A 27,063-nucleotide genomic window follows, 5' to 3' on the forward strand; every position below is an offset into this window, starting at 1 on the left:
GGAGGAACATTGAAAATACATTATCACCTGTGTAGCCAACTTAAAAACTTGTACAAGTTTTAAAAGGCTTATTGATAACACATTTTTTAGCTGTGGCTCAGCTTCTTAATATGTAGGCAAAATCTATTTTTGTGAAAGACTACTGTTTTTTTTCCTTATTGTCACAACCGTAGACTTTTTTTTTTATCCTAAAAACTTTATTCTAGGATGCCTTAAAGAATTAGAGAACTGAGATGATGTCAGAAATGTTAAGGGCTGCTGAGGGGGTTGTCCGAAAAAAAAATTGGTTTGGTAACTTAAGCTTGCAAAGATTCTTCTTGGAAAAGAAGTGTACAATTAAGGAAACAGTAAGCAGATTTTCCTAGATACAAACCTGTCATGGTTTCACCCCAGCTAGCAAGTGAGCATCACAGCCTCTCACTCACTCCTCGCTCTGCAGTGGGATGGGGGAGAGAATCGGAAAACATTTCAAACTCACGGGTTGAGATGAAGACAGTTTAATAGGACAGAAAATGAAGGGAAGATAATAATAGGGATAATAATGATAAAAGAATATTAAAAACAAGTGATGCACAATGCAGTCGCTCACCACCCGCTGGCGGATGCCCAGCCAGTCCCCAAGCAGTGACTGCTGCTCCCCAGCCGGCTGCCCCCTGCCCAGTGTTATTGTTCAGCATAATGTCCTATGGTATGGAATATCCCTTTGGCCAGTTGGGGTCAGCTGTCCTGGCTGTGTCCCCTCCCAGCTTCTTGTGCACCCCCAGCCTCGTCACTGGCAGGGCAGTATGAGAAGCTGACAAGTCCTTGGCTTAGTGTAAGCACTGCTCAGCGACAGCTAAGACATCAGTGTGTTACCAACATTGTTCTCATCCTAGATTCAAAACACAGCACTATACCAGCTACTAGGAAGAAAATTAACTCTATCCCAGCCAAAACCAGGACAGAACCTTAGCCAGGATTTATGAGCTTCGTAACCTGTCATTGCATGCAGGATACATGAACTAATTTTCCATATCTTATCAGAAAAGCCAAGCTGGATTATTGTGTCCAGTTTTGTGGCTTGCTTTTGGATGTGGACAGACTGGATTGAGTTTAAAGGAGAGCAGACAAAGAATGATAGTCTGTAAATAGTGATAAGGGGGAATGACTAACAAATTGGTATTGTTAGGCAAATAAGGCTGGGAAGAAGGAGGGGCCGTGTGTGTAAAAAGGCTGTTGAGAAGGAGTGGGAGAACGCAGTTTTAGCAGGATTAGAAATACAGACCTTAAATGTCAGAAAAACGTGTGGTTTGTGTGCTGGTAAAATTTTCTAAAAGCAAACATACATACTGGAATAGGCTGTGCAAGAAGGGAGTATAAATATACTTCACTGGAGATACTTAAACTCAGGTTGGACAGAATTGTATCATGGATGGCAGAGGTAAAGCCTTGAAGGAAGTGAAGCGAGTAGGTAACTCAGAGTTAAACATGCAGATTTTTGAAATGAATGATACTATAACAAAACGTATAATTCACAGTTCTATGCCACAATCTGATTCATGGGACGCTTTATGTAGTTTTAGATTATGATAGTTTCGCATAGAGAAACTGATACAAATTGAGACATCATTTATGAGTAGAAGCGATGTTGTCAGTAGATGGCACTGTTTCTCTTCCAATACATTTGTGTTCTCTTTGATGAGGGGAATTTTTATAAATTTCTTTTCTTCTATGCCACCTGCTTATCTGTCATGCTGTAAATAGATTGCGTTCAGGAGCGTCAGAGTCTCACTGCTGTATTTAGTAATTGTTCTTAATTTCTTTAAAAGCTTTTATTTCTGCATTATTCTTGACTGGCAGAGCATGTATGTTTTTATATGCATCTGAGAATGCACATACATGCCCATGTATACTTGCCAAGAAGCTACGTTAAGGTGGATTTGATGAGAGTACATATGGATGATAAGTCTGTTGTAGTTACTCTAGAAAAAAATCATTATAAACTCAAGGAACTCAGCTTTTTTGTGTGTCTAAACTATAAAAGTAGGTAATAAATGTATCCAGATGGCTTAAACCACAGCCCTGTGATGATATCAGGTGATAACATTAAATTATAATTATTGCATGTTAACTCTTAGAATTTTTTGTTGATTAGAAATGAATTTTGAAGACATTCAGTAGTTTCCACTTCCTGATTTTGCAATGGTGAAATGAATAGCCAGGTGGTCTGCAGGAGCCCATTGAGTGAGCCACAGTGGGCTCCGTGTGCTGAGAATGAAAATGATGTTGACAGCATTTCCGTATATAATGGGAAGTTTTCTGAGCCTGAGAGGTTGTTTATCTATGCTGTTAAATTATTAAGATGGTTCCTGTCATGCTTTTGATCTATATTCGCTAAAACTTTACCAGTTAGCACAGGCCAAGGACCATTCTGACAAGAAAGCTGAAATGCAGCCATCCCATTTTTGATGCTGTTTCGAAACATGGCCAGATTTACCCTAATTGGTCTCTGTGCCAACAGATGTTGCTGCTGTTTGGGTTACTAGGACAGCTACAACTGGTGAGTTTCAGGTGAAACTGAGGAACAGAAGGAGTTGTCTTGGCTTAATTTCCCTGCTGTTCTCCTCCAGCGCCTGCCTTGTGCCTACTGTGTGGGATCTGAGATGTAACTAACTTAAATCCAGACAGGTAGGGTTCTGACAGATGGAAGCGTGTCAGGCTTTTGGGTATAAATGCTTCTTCCCACTCCTTTAGAGGAGGAAAGGTGTGGAGCAACATGAGTGAACAATCTGTGACTTCAGACTGAGAGAAATAAGAGGTAGCGGCTTCTTGGAAGCAGATGGGTTCTCTGAGTCGGCCTCTGATGATCTTAAGTTTGCAGAGACAAGTGGAAGGATGTGGGAGGTGTTTTAGAAAGTCTTTGCATCGAGTCTACTGGGTCGATTTTTCTGTGGTCTTCAGGTGGTACTACTTAAGTTGATAAATTGAGATGAACCATTCATCTGGATGCAGTGTGCCACACTTCTAAAAGAATTAACTTCAGTATTTTTAATTCATGATTTACTGGAATAATGGGTAAATAATCAAATAGTAGTTCTCTGCTAATTAAAGATGAATTGTTTAAGTGTTGGGTGGGAATATGTAACGTTTGGCATGAGTGGACCTTTGGTTTGAAATTCCAGACTTAGCTTCATCTTGATGGTGGAGTTCTGGTGATTCCTTGAGGATGTGGATGTGGACAGGAAGACAATTTCCTCCAGGAAGTGAAAAAATGTATTAATCATTGATTGTATGGTAGTGACTAAGGTCATAAACTTCAGCAGTGTTATAGGTAGAGCTGCAAAAAAAAATCGTGGTGCAATCCCTCTATGCCTGCTTTCTACATTTGTAGGACAGACAGACTACTTCAGAATGGTTTTTAAAGGACTAGTGAGGCATATGCATATTTTTTCTTAGTACTTTTTGGAAGACTGGCTTTGAGGCAAATCTTTTCGTCAAAAATGGAAACATACTAAATGTTGTAAACTCACCTTTTTGTATATGGTAGATTGTCTCGTTTGTCTGACAAAAGGGAGGTCTGCCGTTTGCATACCAAAATCTGTACTGTAACCGTTGCAGAGGAACACCGTTTGTCGCTGTTTGTTAGGCTTGATGTTTTTGTGGTGATTGAATGGCAGATATTCTGGCAAACACATTTCTCCTTTTTCCTTCCCTTTGTATAAGGTAGGATACTTAAAATGATTAATACATAATCTGAGTACATACTGTGATATATTATATTGTATGAAATATGGATTAAGAAATGCAGATTATGAGATTGTGATCAAATATGTAAAATAGCAAGTTAGATTGCTGACTTTACGGGAAAGGTTCTTTGTCTCCCCTTAACACGTCTTGAGGTATAAAGAAGGAAAACCTATTCAGTATAGTTATATGCATGCAATTTATTTGTGTGCCTTTATTCAGCATAATTGTATAAATGCAATTTATTTATGTATCTTATTTATGCATAATAGTTACAATTTTTTAGAAATGTTTATGCTTTGGAACAGTGTGTCTGGAAATTATTTCACTGTAATAAAGAATTGGACAGATAATATTTCACCGCCTAGATAAAAAACAATGGGAGTTAATTTGTGACATTTCTCTCTTGAAGTAGAGTGTCCATAAATGAGATGTCCAATGCCTTCATACAGCCATTTCTTATTCTTTTGGGGCTCTTTCTCTGCTGGGGTCTTGCAAAGAGTTGTAGTTTCTGTTGCTGTAGAAAAGGAGAAGGGTGAGGACCATACAAATAAAAGCTGAGGGCTCTCTCCCAGTGAGACAGAAATTGTGTGGAAGTTCCTAGTCTTCACAGATTTGAGAACTCTGGGAGTAACTTGCATTGTGCTTCTTGTAACTGTAAATGAACTCTTTCCTTAAGATGTAGTGCCTTTAAAATATTCTGTTGTTTGCCAGACAATAATGAGAGAGCTAAGCTGACATCTCGTCAAGCAGCCAGACATGCTGTTGGTTCCTGCTATCCTCAGGAATCTGGTGTTTAGAAGGAACTAGGGTGGACATTTTCACATCTGTTTAGTATAAGGTATAAAATTCTGTCTCTCCAAATATATTACCCAGAGGTGTTTTAGGGTCTTAATAGAATTTAAAGTTTTCTATAGATATTTCTTTTTTAAGTAAATACTACTTTTACTTTGTTATCCTAGTTATGTGATCTGCAACCTTTGATATTATAGCTTGAGGATGCACAGTGCGAATGCAAAATGTAGGTAATGGAGAGTCTTTATACTACTTTATTAAAGACTTACTGAATGCATTATTGTAGACAATAAAAAGAAAAGCATATTCCCAAAAAGTATTCACAAGATGGAGAGGATATTGTAACCCATTATTATGAATAACAACATGGATAGAGAAATTGCATACAGTAATTCTCATACAAATGAAGTGTAGAAGAGATTTCAGAACAGTGTTTGTTTTTGTTTTGTGTTTTTTTAAAAAAGGAAGACATAAATAAAACTAAAATTTTACTAAAATAAATTCTTATTTCATAGAATCATAGAATGGTTTGGATTGGAAGAGACCTTAAAGATAATCTAGTTCCAGCTCCCCTGCCATGGGTGGAGACACCTTCTACTAGATCAGGTTGCTAGAAGTCTCATCCAACCTGACCTTGAATGCTTCCAGGGGTGGGGCATCCACAACTTCTCTGGGAAACCTGTTCTAGTGCCTCACCACCCTCAGAGTCAAGAATTTCTTCCTTAGATCTAATCAAGATCTACCCTCTTTCAGTTTAAAGCCATTACCCCTTGTCCTATCACTACATGCCCTTGTCAAAAGTCCCTCTCCAGCTTTTTTGTAGGCCCCGTTTAAGAACTGGAAGGCTACAACGGCTTCGCAGAGCCTTCTCTTCTCCAGGCTAAACAGCCCCAACTCTCTCAGCCTGTCTTTATAGCAGAGGTGCTCCAGCCCTCTGATCATCTTTGTCGCCCTCCTCTGGACTCGCTCCGACACGTCCATGTTGTTCTTGTGTTGGGGACTCCAGAGCTGAATGCAGTGTTCCAGGTGGGGCCTCACGAGAGCAGAGTAGGGGAGGGGAATCTTCTCCCTTGACCTGCTGGCCAGGCTTCTTTAGATGCAGCCCAGGATGCAGTTGGCTTTCTGGGCTGCAAGTGCACATTGGTGGCTCATGTTGAGCTTCCCATCAACCAACACCCCCAAGTCCTTCTCCTCAGGGCTGCTCTCAATCCATTCTCCACATAGCCTGTACTTGTGCTTGAGGTTGCCCCAACCCATGTGCAGGACTTAAAAAACCCAAAAACTCAAAACAAACAAAAATGCCCAACCAAAACACTTTCAAGTCATTACAAGTGGTAAAACGGAAAGTCAACTCAATAGCCCTTGGAGAATAAGTCAAAAAGCATACATGTATAGGAAAGTGTAGTAATTATGAATGGGTTGCAGGGGAAAAAAATTAAGAATAGTAAGGTCTGTGTTCACTATGAGGTGCTTTTTCTGGCTATATTTTCACACCCTTCAATTTTAAACAAAAATGGAGGATGAAAGTATTGAAAAGGTAACGAAAAGCTTTAAGGCACTATTGAATATAAACTAAAAAGAAGAGTGTGCTTTCAAAACGCTGGCGTTTCCCTGACTGGGTGCCACTGAGGATGAGGGGTGAAAGATTGAGCTGTTTTCCTTTCTGCAAGATCAGAAAGGATCCGTAGTTCTTTAGAATCAGATCCTGGTTGGCTTGTGGTGCATTCCTTCATCCAGATCTGGTCAGCGAATTTCCTTGCTCGCTGTTATGTAAAGGTCTAGGACTTGAGAGAGGGGGAAGGCTAAGCTTGTGTTTAAGGACACAGCCCTCTAAATTTGTCCCCAGGTGGTTGTTCGTAGTTTGATATTCCTAACCAAGGGGAAAAGAATTATGTTGCTGCACTGACAATTGCACCAGTCAGTAAATGCCGTTTGCTCATTAGTGAATGTTTCTTCCAATTTGTGCTCTCGTTTATAATGCGTAAGCAATTCATTCCTTCAGACAACCTTTGCAACCATGGAGCAAATGAGTAGCTGACAGGCTTACTTCTAACAATGTGTAGCTCAAATTGTTGTTTTCTTAGAATAGGGTTCATATTTTTCCCCAAATCCCCAGTAATTCCTTGCAGATGTTTGTTGTATTTTGCCACATCTTCAAATGGAAACACTTGATCCTTCAAAACAGATAATGAAAGTTAAAACAAAAAACTGGCACTAACAAACCATTGCCTACGTATGGTAACCTGTTAGAGGAAAAGGAAGAGAAAAACTCCTCAGTTGCCCTCAGAGTTTATGTTCAGGACCTGTGCTAGCTGGAGCTAAGTTGGTGTGAATGACAAGATGGATACAGGGTTGGAGAAGTATTGAAAAATTCAATTTTTAAATTATTTTTAACAATTTCGGCATCACTTTGTGACTGTCTTGGTTATCTGTCCCTTCAAGAACGGATCTGAAAACTGAGAGTGCTGATCTTCATTAACAATTTGACATGAAACTGAGTTGATTAAGTTGATGCAAGAACCTGATTTTATACTTTATTGCAGTTGCATTTCAATTTGACAGAAATTATTTTTTATTAAAGCTAAACAGGAATGACCCATGCCAAAGCTGAGATAAATATTGGCACAGGGCTTTATAGTGTTTGAAAAGAACATATTTTACAGTAGTGCAGGTATATGGCTACATGGGAGAAAATGTTTTATATTTTTCTTCCATAAAGATACAACTGCCCTAGTATGGTACTTGCACGTGGTTTTGCTCCCTGCAGTGTGTATTGTTATTTATACACACACAGTTCCTGAGAATGAGAACACGGGAGTGTTGGGATGTGTTGTAACACACTTGCCAAGCTCTTCAGAATGGCTGATTCTGTAATTGTTCCTTTACCTCATATTTGATGGGTGCTTTTACATGTAAGCACCGTTTTAAATGTTTGTCAGACAGGACTGATAGTAGTTATGCAACTATAGGTGTCTGTATACAACATGAGACCCTCATAACAATTCTGCAAGGCGGCTGGCTAGAAGACGTATCTGTATGGTGTTGTCCTAGCATGCTTTTATTCAGCACAGTAGTGCTGCTGGGCTCAGACAGTGACCCCTGAGCAGTGTGCTGAAGAATCTGAATGGGGCCCTTTTAGCTCTAGAGAAGGACACTGCAGTATCTCTGTGGAAGTCTCCTGCTTTTGATGAGCACTGGGCAGTTTTGTCTTGATAGATAAACTCTGTGGGCTGATGCTAGACTCATTATGTTGAGAGGTTACAGATGGCACAGGTCATAAAAATAGGAAGCTGAAGGAAGGAGGAAGCCTTTCCTTTACCCCATTTCTGTGGATCAGTAAAGACTTTCTCAACACAGTACCTAGTTGATCACAGTGGAAGACTCACATGTGGTAGGAGGTGTTGTCCTACACATCTGTGGTCCTGGGTTGTGTAGGAAAACCCAGCCCTGTTTCATGCGGTGGAAACAACTTCTTTATGATCCTTCGTTGCAGTGTGGTTATTCCTGCTATTGCGGAGGAGCCACTTTACTCTGCTTCTCATGTTTCTGAGGCCTTAACTGAGCTCTTGGATAGGCAAAAAGAGCTGCTTTTTTCAGGAAATGAATGAATCAGCTTTTGGCTGTACCTATGAATATTTACACATTCTGTGTGGAACAGAGGTATCAGTGGAAGAAATAGAGGGGAAACTCCTTTTAAAATGATTTTATAACCTAGAGTTAAAGAAAAAGTTGTGGGAGGCCTTGGTTTAAATCTGATCAATGGTTGATAAAGTAAATTTTAAATGGAATCACCTACCACAGTCTTAAGTTAGGATCCTCAGGCTATTCTCTCTGAATGTTTAAGTAATTCTGTAAAGCTTCAGGAATACCCTACCCTAGAATATTCTCTATTATGGTGGTGGAAGCACTTTCCTGGAAGGTGAAATAATTGGGTTTTAGTTTCCTTGAACAGAAAACCCAGACACTTGATCTTACACTTCTTGAGTTCTGTAACCCTTGCATTTATGCACAAAAGGGTGAGAGTGTCAGTGCCTCAGAAGAACTGTGAATCTTGCATTTGATTTTCCTTGTTTTACTTTAAAAATACATGAAGACTGAACTATCTTTTTTTGAGATCCATTATGCTTTTTTCAATTTTATTACTGAACAGAAAAAAGAAATAATCAAAAATCCAACCCAAATTCTAAGCAAAAATTTGCCGTTGTTGACAGATGCATTGCTGTCTGAGTTGGAGTTTGAGCTGTGTGTTTTACAGGAGGGCAAGTAGAAGGATAATTTCTAAAATGACTGCAGTAAAGTTCATCGCAGTTTTACCAGAGACCTTTAAATTACCCAGAAACTCCTTATGACTGTGTAAGTCATAAGGAACACCTTAAACCTGAACCAGAAATCAATTGATAGCTACTTTAGGTCTGGAAGCACAAAGATAATAGTCTGTAGTTGAGAAAATAGCCACTTCTGCACAAGCTGCAGTTGTTTTACTCTACAGCTGTGTGATAGAGCCCAACCTGAAAAGAACAACAGCGTGAACAAAAGTAGTGAGGTCTGTGTGGAGTTAAAAGAAAAGTTAGCTGCAAGGGGTAAAAGGGATGCATTGCACCGTTGCAGTGACTGTAGAAATGTTTGCTGTGCTAATGGCAAGAGAAGCAGTAATTTTTAAGTTAATTAGATTCAGCTTTTCTTTTAATACCATTTGGTGTACAGAGCAGGTTACCTGAAGGTGCAGTTCTAAACCTCAGAGGTTCTCGTGGAGAGCAAGTAACCTTATGGAAATTACAATACATAATTCATCATAGTTAATGTGGGTTTGGACTAGCTGACTGGTGAGGTCTCACTAATATGCAATTTGATAACAGGTTCCCATTGTCAGTAAAAATCTGTTCAAAAAAGGGAGATTATAGTATGTTTATTACCTCTCCTGCCTATAAATCAGATTTTTTGAGTTAAATTTCTAACGTGTAATTTACAAGCATCTTGAACACATATTTTAAAAGTGGACATAGTTTTTTGTTACCTATGGTAGAATTAATATATTAAACTAAGATGTTTGAAAGAATTTGTAATATGTTTGTAGTATACCAGCATCTATTCTAGAATTAAATTTCTTTTGTTCTGTGTTCTTTATCTTACTTACGATTTCCTTTAACGCAAACCTCAAAATTGAGCAGCTTTAACTGCATTATAGGCATTTGGGTTCTAAGGTAATTAAGGCATTGATAGCTGGTTAAACTTGTATTTAAACAAACTTTCTAGGCTGTAATTCTGTTCTGCTTGTACTTATAATATTAGAAAGACATTAGTCTTGGTCTTAATTTGTTGTGATCTATTCGTGAGATCCTTATCGAGTCTTTGATTATGCGATCTCATGTTATTTTTCCATCCTACATCGCGTGCTCACTGGAGAAGTGTTTACATAATGTTATGCTTCATCCCTCTTACTTCAGTAGAAGGCTCCATGTTTTGTCTATTGTATTACGTCCCACTTGGAAAACACAGTGATTCCCCCTTGCCATGGGATTTTTGTGTTGTGCTCAAGTGTTTTCATAGCTGTAGGGGATGAGGAGGTGATATTTTTTCTGACTTCTGAGATTAGGAACAGAGAGGCAAGGAAAAAGTGGAACATAGAAGTACCTGCTAACTTTAGGAATTCAGCATGAAACATTTAGGAACTGATTTTTCAGAATATTTAGCATTTTCTGTCTTGAAGGAGAAGAATTTGACTTCAATTTCATTTTAACTACAGGTGGAGCAGTAGAGATCAGATGGGTCTACGTGCTGTGCTTTAAGATATTTGAAGCTGTATCATTCCACAGCTTTTACTGCCCTTTTGGTCTTTTACTCACTCTTGAACCGTTGCAGGGCTAGTGATAACTAGGGGAAAGAAAAGCATGAGAGAAACTTCCACTACGAATATGCTGCTTTTTTTTTTTTTTACTCTATTCTAAAAGTAAATTAATACTTTATCTGATGATACTCTAATTACCACTGACTTCCTGTCCTCCAGTTTTTTGTGAGCTAATCTTTTCTTCTACCTTTTTTAACTGTCTCATGCCTCATATGCAGTGCACATTATAGATGGTTCTATAAATAAGGCAGGAGCAGGTCAGGCTATGTTATCTTTCATTGCATAATCTTTATCAGTCCATTCATCATAGATTTGTTTTTTTTGAGACAAAACATGACACATCATAATATCATACTGAGACATATGCGCAAAGAGGCCAAGCTGAAGATGATAGGCAACTTTCTTTGTCACTTTCTAAATTGAGTGCTAGATTATTTTTAACCTTAATGCTCTTTTAACAGTGAAGCTTCTTTTTTGTATGTAAGAGCTTTGACTTTTTTAAAAAAGTAAACTGCAACTGGATTTGAGAATCTTGGTTTTGTGTGTGCATGTCTCAGTGTAGCTCTGCTTGTAGATGAGTTTTAAAACCATTTAATAGCTCTGTCAAGGCTTTGTGCCTTACACTGCCTCCATGTTCCCATGTTACGTCTACATCAGTGACAGTTGGCTTGGCGTGCTCTTAGAATGCTCGAAATGCTTGTCCTGATTTGTGAGTGTGCAGATAGACAAATGTGAATAGAAAACCAAAACTGAAGTGTTGGTTAAATGTTTGGAAATTTTTCAATAAGCTTCAGAATCATTCATGTCCAGGGATCTCCTGAATCTATGGCAGTTTATGTATATGCTAGCCTACAGTGAATCTTGAGGTTTTGTTCAGTCTCTTCTGGAGTTCATGTAAAATTCTTGCATCACTGGTTTTATTATGAGAGATTTGACAATCTGCTAACTGTTGCATGGAAAAATATTTTTATATTTTATTATTTTAAACCAGATTCTGACTAACTTTGTCTTGTAAGTCCCTACTCCATGAATTTGGGCTTATCACGAGTCCTTTCCATGTGTGCTGTCTTTCCGTCCAAGATTATTTTCACATTTCCCTGACTCCCTTTGCAGCTTGTCATCTGATGTATCTCTTCCAGCCTCTTGCATTCCCACCATTTTGCTCAGTGATTGCATCACAATTTGAATTTCTGTGTCCAGTGAGTCCTAAATTCTCCTGAATCTCTCTTTATGCTCCCCAATGCTTACTTTGGTGTAGCGAGTGACCTCAAGTCTGACTTGTGGTCCCACTGCATTGGATTCAGATGGCTTCTTCCCCTATGCTGAACAGGACATGGGCTGCATTCTGTCTTCTGGTATATGGATCTAATTCTTGTGTGAATATTCACCTTATGTAGAATCTCTGGGGAAATAGATTGCAAGACCTCTTACTCATGTGGTTGTGTATGTGTGATATTTCTTAAGATGCTGTAATGAATCAGTCTGGGACCTCCTTGGAAGGAGGGAGGCAGTTCTCCTTTCTCTTGAGAGAAGACTACTGGTCATGGCCAAGGGGTTTGTCTCTGGACAACTCGATTTTGGCAGTCGAGCGGCAGCATTATAAATGCAGAGAGATTGAGAGACTGCAGATTAAGAGAAGGAAGCAGCGAGCCAGACCGCAGGGGAGGACCAGAGGCCTCCAAGGAACTAGAAGGGACTATGCAGAGCTGCCTGCACCACAAAGTCACTAGGTTGCCTGTAATATGCCTGAAAATAAGGATTTGCCATTAAGGACGCAATGTCAAGTGGGAGCTTTGTTTAATAAAGCCTGCCTTTGTTCTCTGTCACCTAGCTGTGATTTTCTTTTTTCTTTTTCTTTTTTTTTTCTCCCTAGAATTAATTATCCTACGTGGTAGTCTGATTAAATCCTGTGTTTTTTTCTGTAATTTAAAGAAATTCTGAAATTACTTTTTTTTCTTTCATTTTGAGTAGCTCCAGACATTTGCATGTTCTAGCTGTCATTTTTTGTAAATGCTGAAATATTGTGGATGGGTTTTCATGGGGTGGCAAAATGTATATGCCTGACACAAAGGTGTTCCAAATTTGATATTTTTGCTCCTAAAACACGGTGCTGTAAAAAGTTCCTGAAAAATAAGCTTTTCAGATTTTTGTTTACCCAGGAGCTAAGCCATTTTGGCTGTTAGTGGACAGAAATTAGGGAAAAAAGTGATCTGAGGCAGATAGTTGGCTTGGAAAATTGCATTAGGAAATTAGACAAGATTGTAAGAGCAGAAAGCAGCAATCTCTTACAGCAAAGATCTGTAGTCCGCAAGTGCCAAGAGCATCATACAAGTAAATTTGAATAATACACATTTTTGCGTAATGTGATGTAGACCTGAGCTGCAGCCTTTTGAGCAAAGCGTGTGTGAGATATTCTTATTCCCAGTTCCTGGCTTTCTCCTGGTTCTGCACCAGTACAGGGGCAAGACACTACCGTCAGGTGGTCAGTGGTGTCTGTCTGCTCCGAGTTTCCACAAATGCGTACGGCTTCTAACTTGAGAAACAAAAGTAGACTGGTGCTCCACTTCTTAGAGAATGTCCCTAAAAAGGGAAGTGTCAGGCAGCTTTGATAACGGGTTTTCTCCTGTCTTTGCATATCGTGTTCTAAATCGCAAGGCAAGTTTTTAATTTAGTTCTGTGTTTAATAGCTTTAGCTACTCTAAAAGAGATGCTGAGACTGCTTTTAAATGAAATCTATTGGTCACGTAAAGAGCTGTATTAAAAGTAGTGGGAATAATGAAAAATACAGCCCAGCTTTAATATAATGGCTTTTACCAAATAAGGGAAATAAACCTAATTTAATTTATTGTGCGTTGGCTGTCGTCACTATACTAAAGGTTATACCAGTATTTATGAAAAGTTGCTGTCTCAGTAATTTAATCAACAACCTAAGCCCGTGTAGAGGTACCAGGTTCAGTATTACTTGCCTTGAAACTGCAAGTTCTGTTTCTGAAGCTATTTAAAATGCTATTCTAACAGCAGTTAGAAACAGGAATGCTAAAATTAACAGTTTCGCCATGCTAATTGATTGTATTGTGCAGGTATGTTGTGAATTCTCAAGTATATGGCTTTTAATAAACTATCTGCTATTGATTTTGTGTAGATCATCCTTTGCAGGCTGGAAGTGCCAAGTGCAGGATAATTCAGTGAATGATGTGGACTATTTCAGCTTCTTGTTTTCAACCCTTATAGGTAAACCACGTGAATGTCATAATTCAGAATTAACAAAATGAAATTTGTTTTTGATAGTCAATTACTGGATTTAATTTAGAATAAATGGTGTAGTAAGTACTTCCTGAAAGTAGTTCTAATCTCGTTACGTATTTTTGATATGAGATGCTCTTTTTTCTCTTGATCTTATTTTTTGACACCCTATTTTTACACTTTGCCATTTGGGCTGAATATTTGCATACTCTTTTTCATTCTAGCAACTTTCTTTGGAAAGTATGAGGAAAATCTAAATTCGGCACATGACATGAACAACATTTTTTTTTCTAGATTTAAGTAAATGCCTTGTATTGGCTGCTAACAATATAAATGAGTGCCTCTAGGATTTCCGGTGGACATGCTTATGCTATTAAAAGCATTCCATCAGAATAAAGTAATCAAAGTACGTTGAAGTGAACTGCCCAAGGTCAGCGTGTGAGCGGAATTACTTCTGCTGCTGTATTCTTATGCAGGTATAAAAATAGTTGTATTCTGTGGTAATGCAACTTCAGGAAATTACAGTGGTTAGAATTGCATAATACTACTGAGAAATACCTTCCAGTAACTTCTCCTGTGGTAAAAAGAATGTGTCCTTCCTTCATCACCTCAGTCATTCATAATGTTCAATTACCTTGCTTTCAAAAATGACCTTTTTTCCTAAAATTGAAGAGAGCGCTGTACTGATAACTGAGAAAATGAAAGCAAAACCAAAGTGACTGTTTTGGAGCAGTAGTGCTGTTTACTGAAACATCTAATACCTGGCTAGAAATAATTAGCCAAATGATTTTTATTTTTTTTAAACCCCGAGATTATGTTAGAAGGTTACTGAGTTATTGTGAACACATGATGAACTGTCTTGCATTTTACCTGTTTTTCTTTATTTATTTTTAGATACATACATTGAAAATAGCAGCATAACATTGGCCTCTTACAGTTGTGGGTTTTTTTTATACCACGTTATAGTTTAAATGGGTATGCCACTGATTTTTTTAAATAAATATTTTTGTTTCCTTTCAGAAGTCAGAATTTGTATTTTGCTATACTTAATTTAAAATACCAAGCAAGAGCTTTTAACAAAAAAATGTTATGCAGACATGATTTAAAAGACAGTTTTTTGTCAATGATGCTGTTGAAGTAGAACAGTGCTTGGCTTGTTTTGTGATACTGTTGTACCGCTTCTTTTTCTCTAGGGTTTTCAAGAGAGGAGTTGACTAGTCTCCAGGGCATTAGAGGAAAACCACACATTAGCCAGACACAGCTTTCACCTGTCCGTCTTTACCTAACTGATCTGGACCAGTTTTTACACCACTGGGCTGTGACAGAGGTAATGCATCAACACTAATTCTAAATGACAGCATACAAACTCCGAGTGCTCTCCATCCCCTTTCCACAGATGCCTAAATCTTGTTGTGAGCTGAGTTGAAAAAAGAATGAAAAATGTAATAGCTGTCAAACAGCCAACATTTTTTTCTACAGCCTTCAGATAATATTTTGAAGGAAGCTGCTTTAAAGGGTGAATATTCAGGCATGCAGTATGTAAAACAATACTCATGGGGAAAAATAGGTAGAGGCCTTGGTGGAAAATTCTTAAATGCTAATAAGATTAAGACCAGCAATATGTTTTGGCTTTCAAAAAGAAATACTAATTGTAAAAATACTAATTATAAAGAGTTTTCTTTAAGAGTAAATTCCACTGTTAATTAAAAAGCACTTGCATTAATGAGATTTTAACTTGGAAGTAATATTAAGTTGGCACTGGTGATTATTTAGAATAACTTCTGATGCTTACTTAATCAAAATTTACTGGGATTAGAAACTTCACTGTGAATTCAGTTCCTGCTTCTAAGATTGTAAGAGCTGAAAGTTTAGTTTTATTGTTGGTTCTAAAGGGCTCTGAGCCACCAGATTTTATTCAGAACAAGTGCATTTTTCTTTGTTCTGGCTCAACTCTTTTTATTGCTTAGCTCAGCAGAAACCACTTTAAGGTGTTAAATCATGTTTTAATGACATGCCAATTTGACAACATTTGAAGTCTGTCATGAATACAGAAAGAGGAGTGCAACAGAAGTTTTTAGTTGTATGATTTATTGTAGGTTTTTGTGGCAGTCTTTTTGGTTCAAGAAAGCAGCATAGTAGACTTTAAAATTTATCAATTAGAAAAGAAAGTGTAATCTATTGAAACTAATGATAGTCCAAACATATTGAATTGTGTATTGTGTTTGGTACCACGACTGACTGTGAAGCAGCTAAACTTTCTAATTTGTTTCTCTTTGTCTCTTCTGGGCAGTAATGAAGTAGTTTTCCACCAAAACCCCTTTCTTCAGTATTGAAAGACTAGAATGCTTTCTCTCCCTGTTCTGTACAGAACTGTTCCTCTGTGAATGCACCAGAGACATTACTTGTTTCTCAAAAAGTTAGTGTAATGCCATACAGCATCTGAAAGATTTGTATGTACTTTACGTGTTTATGAAAAGTGCCATTTATTTTGTCTTCTCCTTCCTCTTTTTGCTTCTCTTCCACAAATCTATCAAAGTTGGTTGAGAAACTACACAACAGGACTATTTTTATTTAGGGACGTTGAAGTAGTTTGATTGTAGATAGCTTGCTTGTGCCTTTGATTCCTGGTGGCAAGCTTGATCTACTTCCCTACCACAATATTTTCAGTGTTTTGGTGCCATCAAGGAGAGTCAGTATTTTCAGAAACTTGAGACTTGCTTTTGTTAAAGTACCTTTTCTTGGGACAGATACGGGTGCTCTCTGAGGTTCTCAGAAGTGGATGGCAGTCATTAAGCAAAGAGCTGGATATCTTTGGTTAGTAATGAAGGAGGATTTGGACATTCTGTGGAGTATTACACTACTTCTGCAGTTGTGTGTCAGCCTGAACGCTTTTCTGGAGACGTTTTCTCTTTATGAAAGAGAGAATAGGAACAAAAATCCCACGCACCAGAAATGTCTGTGAGGAGTGATGAGACCTTCTAGACCCACCTCGTTTTGTAGACTCTTACCCAAAGGGAGTTCTGAACTGCCGCTTACAACTCTGAGCTTGAGAAGGAGATTGGAGGCTTTTCCTTATAAGCGTGTTCGTGATTGTGAAGGGAAAGTTTATAGTGAACTGGATTGTATCAGATACACCTAGGATGTGATTGAAAATAGTCAGCAAGGATTTATGAAGGGCAAATTGTGCTCAACCAACCTGTTAGCCTTTTGCAACAAGGTGACTAGCTTGGTGGGTGAGGGGAGAGCAGTTTAACTTGACTTGAGTAAGGTTTTTGATGCTATGTCCCATAACATCCTTGTCGATACGCTGACAGAGAATGGCTTAGATAAATAGAGAGGTGGATTGAAAACTGCCTGAACGGCCCAGCCAGAGAGTTATGATCAGTGATGCAAAGTCCAGTTGGAGGCAAGTCACTAGTGGTGTACCCCAGGGATTGGTACTGGGGCCGGTACTTTCTAACCTTCATTAATGAGCTGGATTGTAAGACTTAATGCACCCTCAACAAGTTTGGAGATGGTACAAAACTGGGAGGATTGAGTGATAGATCAGATGGTTGTGCTTGCCGTTCAGAGAGATACAGACAGGCTGGAGGACTGGGCAGAGACGAACCTCGTAAAATTCAGTAAAAAGAAATGCAGAGGAAGAATAACCTCAGGCACCAGTAAATGCTGGAGGCAGACCAGCAGGGAAGGAGCTCTGTAGAGAAGCACTTTGAGGTTCTGGTGGACAATAAGCTGACCATGAGCGAGCAATGCACCTTCATGACAAAAAAAACCCAAAACAAAACAGTGTTCTGGGTTGCATGTGGAGGAGTGTTTGCCAGAAGGCTGAGAGGGGTGATCCTTGTCAGCACTGGTGAGGTCATATCTGAAGTACTGTGCCTGGTTTTGGATTCCCCAGTACAAGAGAGATGTGGATGTACTGGAGCATCTTTTATATGAGGTGATGCTGAGAGAGCTGGGACTGTTTAGCCTGGACAAGAGAAGGCTCTGGGGGGATCTTACAACGTGTGTAGATACCTGATAGGAGGGAATGAGGATGGAGCTAGACTTTTCTCAGTAGTGGTCAGTGATGGGACAAGAGGGTCAAATTAAAATACATGAAGTTCTATCTAAACACGAGAGAAGTTTTCCCCAGTGAGGGTGGTCAAACATTGGAACAAGTAGCCTACAGACGTTATGGTTTCCATTTATGGACATACTCAAAACCAGGCTGGACACAGTGCTGGGCAACCTGCTCTAGCTGAGCCTGCTTGAGCAGGAGTGTTGGACTAGAGGAACTCCAGGGGATCCCTTCCAACTTCTATGATTCTTTGAAAATTTCTCCTCTTGGAAAAAACAGAACTTTTGTTTCACTATCAACAGATGTCTTCATTATTATTTTTTGGTTTGAGCATAATGAGATTCTCAATATAGAGAGATTTTATTTTTTATTTGGTAGGTTGTTACACTTACGTATGATTTGAAAGTCAAACTATTCCTTTAAAATGCTTGCCAGAAGGACTGGTGGTATTGCAATGCTGTTTGGGGTGTTCCCCCCAGAACTGCTTTTTTTTTTTATTTCTCCATTGAATTTGTGGATAGAAAACTAGGGGCACTTTTTCAGTAGCTTTCTTTTCTACTAGAGAAAAATTAAGATATTCTTTCCTCTTGCCTCTGATCTGCTAGTAGTGGTCTCTGAGATACACTGTGTTCCAAATCTCTTTGTTTTTGCGAAAAGATCAGTATTAAGGCAACTGCTTCCTTTTATGAATCACAGGATTCCATTCATTTTTCACTTGGCTGGTTTTGATTTCAGATGCAATCATAGCTATGGTAAGTGCTATATAATGGTGAAGTTTCCATTTAAAAAAAACCCAGATGCTAGGCTGTTAGATGACTGTTTTCTCTGTGTTTGAATATCTAATAGAGTGCTGTGTTCATCAGGTTTTAGGGGTTTTCACTTCTCCTTGCTCAGTACTGTTTTCCAACCTCAAACAGGTTGACCCATATTCCATTTCATGTTCAATTTGTAAAGAAAACATTCTGGGGACTGTAGCCCATAAAAAATTTGGGATTTGGAGGCGGGGCCATTTGAAAAAAAAAAAACCAAACAAACGAGGTAGAGGGGAAAGGAAAAATCCTGGCTTGGGAAAAACCTTTCAGTTCAAAATTTGCTGAAAGTTGCCCAGGAATACTTTTCGTAGAGCAAGCAGTTTCCATCAGGTATTGAACAAGCTACTCCTTTCAAAATAAACCAAACAGCAACAAAACCCCCCAAAACCCAGAGCTGCAGCCTCTGGGAAGAAGAAAACTGCCAACGAGTTACGAGGCTCTTCTAGTATGTCTTGAAAGATAGTGTGATCTGATGTCTCTACGTGCATTGAGTTTGAGGGAGGTAGGTTTGGAGATTGCTTTCTTCCAAGTAGACATAGTTCAATGTGTAAAACGATTTCAGAATCAAAATACTTTTAGCTGTGACAGAAAAATTATTTTATTTAAATAAAAGATATGCTACAGAAAATTAATAAAACCCAGCTTGAATTATTTGTGCTTTCGGAGGAACTGAGTAGAGCGGCACAGCTTCTGAACGATGAATCTTTCATGCTTTCCCTTGCTGGATAAGGAAGTTCATGGTGATGCCGTAATGTTAAGCAAAATACTTGTTGTGAGCTAAAATACCTAGAACGGCCCTTTGTTGGCTGCAGAGCAGGCAGCATTCAGGCCTGTACTTTATGTTGAGAATTGCTCATTTAAGAGTTCTCATTGTGTAGTTGTAATTCAGAGTTTCCTGATAATGGAAAAATACTTTATTGTGGATGAAAATAAATAAGGAACTGTTGGAATTACAATTTGACAGCCTAGTTTCCTATGAATAAATGAGACTAGTGATCAGATTCCTATTAAGATTAGTCCATTTCCACTTTAAACTAGTGGTAGAAGAGAAGAATCTAAACCATTGGCTAGTTTTTGGCTCTCTACTAAAAGGAACAAAGTTGCAAATACTAGTTGCCCATAAATTTTACGAAAATAAGCAGGTGAAAGAGGAAAAAACCTCTGGATTAGCACAAGGAAGTTTATAACTCGGTTCCTGCATCCCGCTTGGCAGCAGCCAGCTGGCCAGCCTGCACGTGCATCACTCTGGACCAGGCTCAAGCAGGTGCTGTCGCTTGGCTGCGGGGGGGTGCGAGGCAGGAGCAGCTGGGGTTACGGTGCTGAAGAAACGGAAGGGCAAGGGATGAAGGGTCCCAGGCATGGGTCTGTAGGAGGCCACACACAGCTCGTTGGCTTTATTGCTCACTGCTCGACTTTGTTCTCAAATTCAGAGGAAGGCAGTCCCAGCGTTCAGTCGCTAGTTAGCTGTTCTGTGCAGCGCGTGGTACGTACTTCTAACGGTAATGAGCCGTAAGAGAGAATTTAATGTGTGACGTGTACATACTAGAGATGCAGAAGGAGAAAAGATGTGCCTCTGGAGAAGGAGCAAGTTGTGTAAAGGAAAAGAATAACTCGAGGCATTTTCAAACAGCAGTTTGGTCTTTTGGGGTGTGTTATAATATAACCAGTGCAGTCGGTAGCATGTGTCTAACCATAATTGGTGAGAAGGCCAAACAAAAGTACTTCTGATAGGAGTTAATGCTTTTAAGTAGTTTATAACAAAAACTGTTTGTTTTGAGACGGATATTGTTTGTAACTTTTTTTGTCTAGAGAGTGGTAAATTGGTATGGAAATCTGAAGCCATGTTATTTTTTTGTGGAAGCTTTTAGGTAATGGTGATTTTCACTTAAGGAGCAATGCTTAAGAAAAGTGTCCCTTTAAATGCCATTTGACACAGCTGTAAAGATTAATCTTCATATTTTGTCTAAAATATACGTTAAATGTGGAAACCTTGTTTCCTTTTCTGAAGCAATTTCTACTTAAAATGACTTCTGCCTTATTAAAGCCAATTATTTAAAATCATACCCCTGTAGCTGAAATAGATGGGGCTTCAGAATAAATGGTTGCAGCCTTAGGGAAGAGGCTTCAGTCCTCATTCATTTGAACTGTGCCTATGGTGTTTGTCGGTAATATTGTTCACTCCCCTGTAATTGAATCACTCTGCCAGTGTCAAATGGAACAGCGCCAACAGGAATGACCAGTTTAACAAGGTAACCGTGTATACATGATAATTTCTGGTGTTGCAGTATTTGATGTTTGTGGCACTTGAACGTTTTGGAGAGGAAAGCAAATGATAATTCAAAAGTTCTGCTCAAAGTCGAGATTGTAGAATTATATTGAGCGCATAACTGACTTGACGAAAAAATACTCAACAGTATTCAGCAGTGCTGAAGCTTAACTTTAAGCAGAGATTAACACTTAAAAAAAAACCCACTATATTTTTAAAATTAAGATTTTGAGTTGAAATTCCTGTGAGACTTCAACTTGTGGTCTCAATAAAGATTACCAGATTAGAGTTATATTGAGGAGAAAAAGCAGCTGAGGATAAATAGTATCTCTTCTAAACTAGAAATATACTATAATTTTTACCCTCTTTAAGGAGGATAAAAAATTCTGTATGAGCCCTTTAGTGTTTTGTAAAACTACATCTTATCCAAGTTCAATGTTTAGAAATTAAAATGTTTTTTTCTAGAAAAGTAACGCAAATTCCAAAGAAATAAAAGAGAAAATACATAAAGAAGTACAATTCCTCCTAAAATGAATAAAGCTCTCTTTCAAAGGTCTTTTCTGTTTTTTTTCTTAAGATATAAAACTTAAAAAAACCCCACGTACCACCAAAACACTCTAAACAACCAAAAAACCCGAATAAAACTCAAAACACCAAAACACACCCCCCAAAAAAACCTAACTGATCTTTGGGCCAGTGTTCCACTGTGCCTGCACCTTACACTTCCAGTGTATCTTGTAACATTTTCTAGCTGGGAGCTCACACATTGCTGCATATCACTAGTGTGAATTAACATCTCCACAGTTACTGTACATTATGCTGTACATTATGCTATAAATTCACATCCTGGTTTGTGATACCTAAACTAAATTTGCTTAAAAAGACAGACTTTGTGGGACGAGAGCTCGATTCCTAAGCATTCGCTTTTGTGTCTTCAAGCCCTTTCGTTTGGGGAAGGGGCAGGTGGGTGAATTTGGAGACTTGTACATCAGATGTTCCTTTGACTTTCCTGCCTGTGGTCTGACGGGGAGGCACCTGTGAGGAGGAGGAATCATCCATGGTGATGTTTTATAGCTGCGAGGAAGCTGCAGAGCTGTGAAAGAAGGGCTTGTTATGGCTGCAGGAGGATGAAACAAAAGCTCCTTGGGTAGCAAAGCTATTTCATGGTGTCCTTTCTTTGAATTTTGTTAGTAAGATGGCTCTGAGAAGAGAACGAGACCTGTGCCATGTCTCAGGCACGTCTTTGTCTACTCCTGGTCAGCACATTAGGTGTTGAGCATAAAGCCTGGTTTTGCTGGCAAAAGAATATTTTCAGAAATGCCCATCACTTCGTGAGACAGTAGGATTGTCTCTAGCCCATAGTTCTCTGCCTCCTGGCACCAAATCTTGCTGGTACCCACATTTAAACATGTGATCAAGTGGTTGCACAGGAGGTGAGGATTGGTGATTGTCACTCCTGAATTTGTGTCCAGTGGCAAATAAAGATAATTTCACTTGGTTTAGTTGACTCTTAATATAGGTTTAACTTCAGACTGCGTGCCACAGCCAAGGAGTCTGCAGATAGGCAATCCCCCCACAGTTCAACAGGTGCAAGATGAGTTTTTATGCTGCAGTTATCCTGTTTCTGAGCCAGCAATTGGATGTTAACTGTGTTTCATAATCCTTCTAAGGCTTTGAAAATGTGTACTCTATCACGATGCAGGACACGATACACGTTCTTTCATAATTCTTAAACAAGTTTCTATATTCCTGTTTTGCTACCCCAAATGTAAAATTAGTCCCATAGTGGTATTTTTTTTTCCACTGTCGCTCACCTATGTAATGTTCTCCTGCAGACTCCGTTCCTTCTTTTTGGCTTTTTCTTTTTTTAACCTAGGTTTTGTTTTGTTTGACTGTGATTGCGTGGGGGTTTCGTGTGGGGGTTTTTATGTTGTTTTTCTTTTTTTTCTGGATTCACTGAATCAGGAATACCTTTCACATCCGCCCCTGTGAGCTTAGCCAAGGCAGACGAACAAAGATCTCTTGTTGTACTCGGCTTTCTCAACAACTCAGGGCACTGTTAATATTGCCCTGTCAAATCAATTTATTTCAGAAAGAGAAGCAGCACCTGTCAAGGGAGTACACTGTCTGATAAGCTAGGGTGCTTCAGGGGAAGCTGGCCAGGCTTCAGACAACAAGCTTCATTGCCTGCCCCATCACCTGAAAACTTCTCGTTTTCTGTGCTCTGCAGTAACATGTTATATTGGATAGAGTCCTGCTTGAAACAGTCATTTCACGAGGGCTTGGGAATTGACTGCAGAACAGCCTGTTACGTTTTAGTTACCCATGTTTGAGATGGATGGTGATGTGAATTGAAAAATATATTTTAAAGTTCACATTAGGATATAGTGTCTGGTGTGTGCCAACTTTCTTTTTTAATAAAATCACTTCTCTTGGAGTGTGAACTGTCTTTGGTCTGACTCCAGAGTTGCTCGCTAAAATACTTGACCCATTATCTTTCCTGCTTGCTTGGTTCCTCTCTGTGCTCACGCTTCTGTGTGTCTTCAGAGGAAGGCAAGTATTTTTCTTTGAAAGAGAGTACTTTGCAGCATGATTAAGCTTTGAAATAATATGCAGATTTTACCCGGAGAGTTACTGATAAAATATTTCCCTTGAGGCTTTTTAAGTCAGGATTCTATCACGTTATGGGAAGCATTGAGTGATTTAGGCAGTAGGAACAGTTAAATAATAAACAAAACATTACTCTTGTTCATCATTGGTGTGTGTTCCTGGTGGCGTGATGGCTCAGATTGTAACTGGGCTTCCTTGGACCATCCTAACTCTGTATTTTGGAGTTGAAAGCATCTTGCAGATAATCAATATTAAACTGATGAGTTCCTCTGATTGTACATTAGACCTATGAAATGCCTGTTTCAGGTTGGATTAAGTCAGATTGGCTGTCAACAGCAAAAATGCTTTTAACTCATTCAGTTGGAGACTAGAGTAAAAGACTCCATGGTGTCAGGATCTCCAAAAAGCCCAGGGAGTGATCCTGGTCTGCCTTCCCAGTTTTTTGTTTGTGGGGTGGTTTTTGTTTGGTTGCTTGGTTTTGGTTTGTGTTTTTTTTTCCATTTTAGCTGGCTACTGTTGGAGTATGTCTTCAGTATGGCAAGCAAGGAGGCCCATGTAGTAGTGATCTCTTAAAGCACTAGTAGGGAACCTGCTGTTGCAGTTGTGTGCCTCATGAGTATGATGAGTAGTTGGACTTTCCTGATCAGTAAGTTTTGGTTTGAGAAACTGCCAGTGGATCACAGAGCCTGTAGTCTTTGCTGCATAACACTAACAGATACTCCCTGCATCCAAGAATGCTTTTCTTCGGCTTAATTTATTCAAGCGGACATTCAAACAAAATTGAAAAGGAAAAAAACCCTCAAAACTCTGAACCAAACCTGTTATAAAATACTTGTCTCAAAAAGATATAAACCCCCTCTACGATCAGAAATGCTCGTTCTTTGTCCATTCACTTCAGTAATACTCTGAAACAAAACTAATTTGGTTTTAGTCCAAAACCAATCTATGAATGCACCAAAAATGTGATAAATGCTAATCAAATGTAAAATAATGAATCAGCTGTGACATTTTATTATGGAAATTAAATATCCTGCAAACCCTTGCCTCAGGAAAATAAATTGTCAGGAAAAATACTAATTTTCATGTGATAATTAAGTTTTCTTTGCTTTTCATTTCCATGTCTAATAACGTTTCAGTTTCACTTTTTATAACAGATATTTGTTATGAAAAGCATTTCAAGCAGGATTTGATTTATGGAATTGAAAAGGGTCGCCACTCCCACTTAGTCATAGGAAAATAGAACTGGATGTAGGGAGTTGTTGTGCTATTTTGAGGGTCAGAAAGTTTTAAAAGGTTGAAAAATTACCTTGCTGATGCTCTTTACCACAACTCTTCTAAGCAAGTGTGCTGCTCTTCAGTGGTATGATGCCCGTTTTCCTTTCCAATTCTGGAAGAGTTGGAGTGTTGGTGAATTGTACCTGTTATGAAGTGCTCCTACAACTTGTCAGTTCAGGGAGAACCTCAGTGGACTGGTAGGCCTCTTCTAGGGCTGTAGCCCTAAGGGTGAAATATTAATAATGGGTTTATTAATAACAAAGCGTTAGTTTGCTGGGTGGGCCTGGTGGATTTGCTTTCAAGGTCTTTAATTTGTTGACCTCTTGTGGGCATGTATTGAATTAAGAGATCTCTGTAGCACCTTGTCTGTGTCGTGTGCTCACAAGCATATGGCACACCCCATGTGTAAACTTGCTGAGCTCTGTCTTACGGGCAACAAATGTCTCCTGCGTTTCCCCTTTCATCATCATCCTTCCTAATTTCCACCTCATCTGCATTCGCAGCCAGCTATAATCATTGTTAATTTTTGTTGCTGTTTGGTTATATTTGTCTTCCTGCGGCGGCTTTCACCAATTTGTTGTACTCGTAAGTGACGATAATACCGCTTCTCAGGTATAGTTTTGCCAGCCTAGGCGGGTTAAGTTCTTTCCGCTGACAGCTGGAAGACAGGATCTCTATTCTTCGTGCAGTTTTTCTAAGCTCATTCAGTTTGAGTTTACCTTTCTTGAAAATGAGTGACTCTGCTTTGCACAGCGTGTCAGAAATGGTCTGAGTCTGACGGAGCAGGTATTGAACAGACGATCAGTTCTCTGTCCGATCACTTCTGTTGTGATTATCTTTGGTTTTCCATCCTGAAGTGACAGTTGCCCGTTTCATGGTTGTATCGCAACCGCCTTGTGGTCAATTGTAGTGCACAGAATTTTATTCTCATTTCCAACTGTTAAAACTCCTAGCTGCATGCAGAAGTTTTTATTAGTCCCCAGGTGCGTGACCCGCCACTTTTGTTTCACTGAATTTTTTTCTGTATCTGTTACTCATCAAACCCGTGTGATCTTTTCCATAGGTTAGTCCAATCCTCCTGTCTTGGCAGGGTTTCTCAGCTTCGAGCTGTCAGCTGGCAGATTTCATCAGTGTAGCTTTACCTTTTGTGTAAGTGTTACATGTAAAAATACTAGGTCAGACTGGCATCAGAGCTCGTCCTTGACGTGACAATCCCCAGTAGTAACCTCTGTCTCAGCTTGACTTTATTACTTGACACTGCTAATACGCAGGTGTTTCGAGCGCGTTTCTTGGGAATGTGCCAGAGTACTCAATATTTTATCACTTTCAAATTGCAGTGTGCAAAAGCACTGCCATATCTAGGATGGAGTACACAGTTTTAATAATATTATTTCGTTATTAAATGAACGTATAGTGTGAAAAATAAGGGTATTCGGTGCAAGTGTGTATATAAAGTTGTCTTTGAAGTAGTCCTACTAGTCAGACAAAATACTTCCACAGTTACATCTGTAACACTGATCAACACGAGCAGTGTCCTGACAGCCTCACAGCGTTACGTTCTGTCAGGCAGATGTGTTAAGGATCTCCTGAATTTGGCCAGCTTAAGCAGGGCTGAAAGCATGTGTGGCGTGTGATTTTGAAAGAAGCTGAGCACACTTTTATGTCACCACAGATGATACTGCTTGGCCATTTCACCACTGGCATCCTCATTACTTCGGACTGAGTTTTCATACCTCAGGACCTTGAGCTAACCATTCTTTCCCCTTTCCTTGGGGTCTCTCTTCAGCTGCAAATGTGGACTATTATTTTTGACACAACATGGGTGATGTTTTCTATTTTGTCATTATATTTTTTCTTTTTTTTTCCCCCCTTTTCTCTGCACCTCACTCCCCCAGCCGTTTTCACTCGTGTTTTTTACTAAAAAATGAAGATCTGAGTCTTCAGATCTCTCTTATCTATCTATTTATTTATTTATTTAAACCTCTTTCTATCATGCCTCTGGACAGCTAATACAGTTTACTAGTGCCTGATGATATAAGCAAGCAGAAAGTTTTTGGCCGTTCACAAAACAAGATTCCCCTTTATTGTGTTACATTTTGATCACCTTTGAATGTGATGTTTTTGGCATCGTAGAGGAAAATAAGTTGGAAATGGATCTTTGCTACTTTCTTCTTGTTACATTGTTTTTCTGACCTGTTTCATTGTGGTTCCTCTGTTTCATGCTTGATGAAATGATTTGTGAAGTTGTTTTCTGAAATGCTTCAGCTCCGAGGAAGGACAGGTGGAGGCTTGGTGTGGCGCTGTAGCTGGATAGAGTATTTTCAGCCGTTCTGCTTCTATGACATAGGTAAAATGAAGAAAGCCACTACCAAAAAAACTAATGGTGTAGGCTGCCATCTCTTTAAACACTGAACAGTTTGTGTTGACAAAA

At 39.1% G+C, this 27,063-nt stretch overlaps 1 protein-coding gene across 3 annotated transcripts in view; it reads left to right on the plus strand.

Annotated features, from left to right (window-relative positions):
* TEX10 (testis expressed 10) overlaps positions 1–27,063 on the plus strand; it is a 61,089-nt gene that overhangs the window by 28,739 nt on the left and 5,287 nt on the right. For all 3 annotated transcript variants that reach the window (XM_086608519.1, XM_086608517.1, XM_086608518.1), the window contains 2 exons: positions 13,506–13,594; positions 14,800–14,933. In XM_086608519.1, the coding sequence (XP_086464645.1) occupies positions 13,506–13,594; positions 14,800–14,933 (223 nt within the window). The remainder of the gene's footprint in view (positions 1–13,505; positions 13,595–14,799; positions 14,934–27,063) is intronic.

Source organism: Tauraco erythrolophus, chromosome 3, assembly GCF_009769465.1.
Source record: "Tauraco erythrolophus isolate bTauEry1 chromosome 3, bTauEry1.pri, whole genome shotgun sequence".
In the NCBI taxonomy this organism is placed as follows: domain Eukaryota; kingdom Metazoa; phylum Chordata; class Aves; order Musophagiformes; family Musophagidae; genus Tauraco; species Tauraco erythrolophus.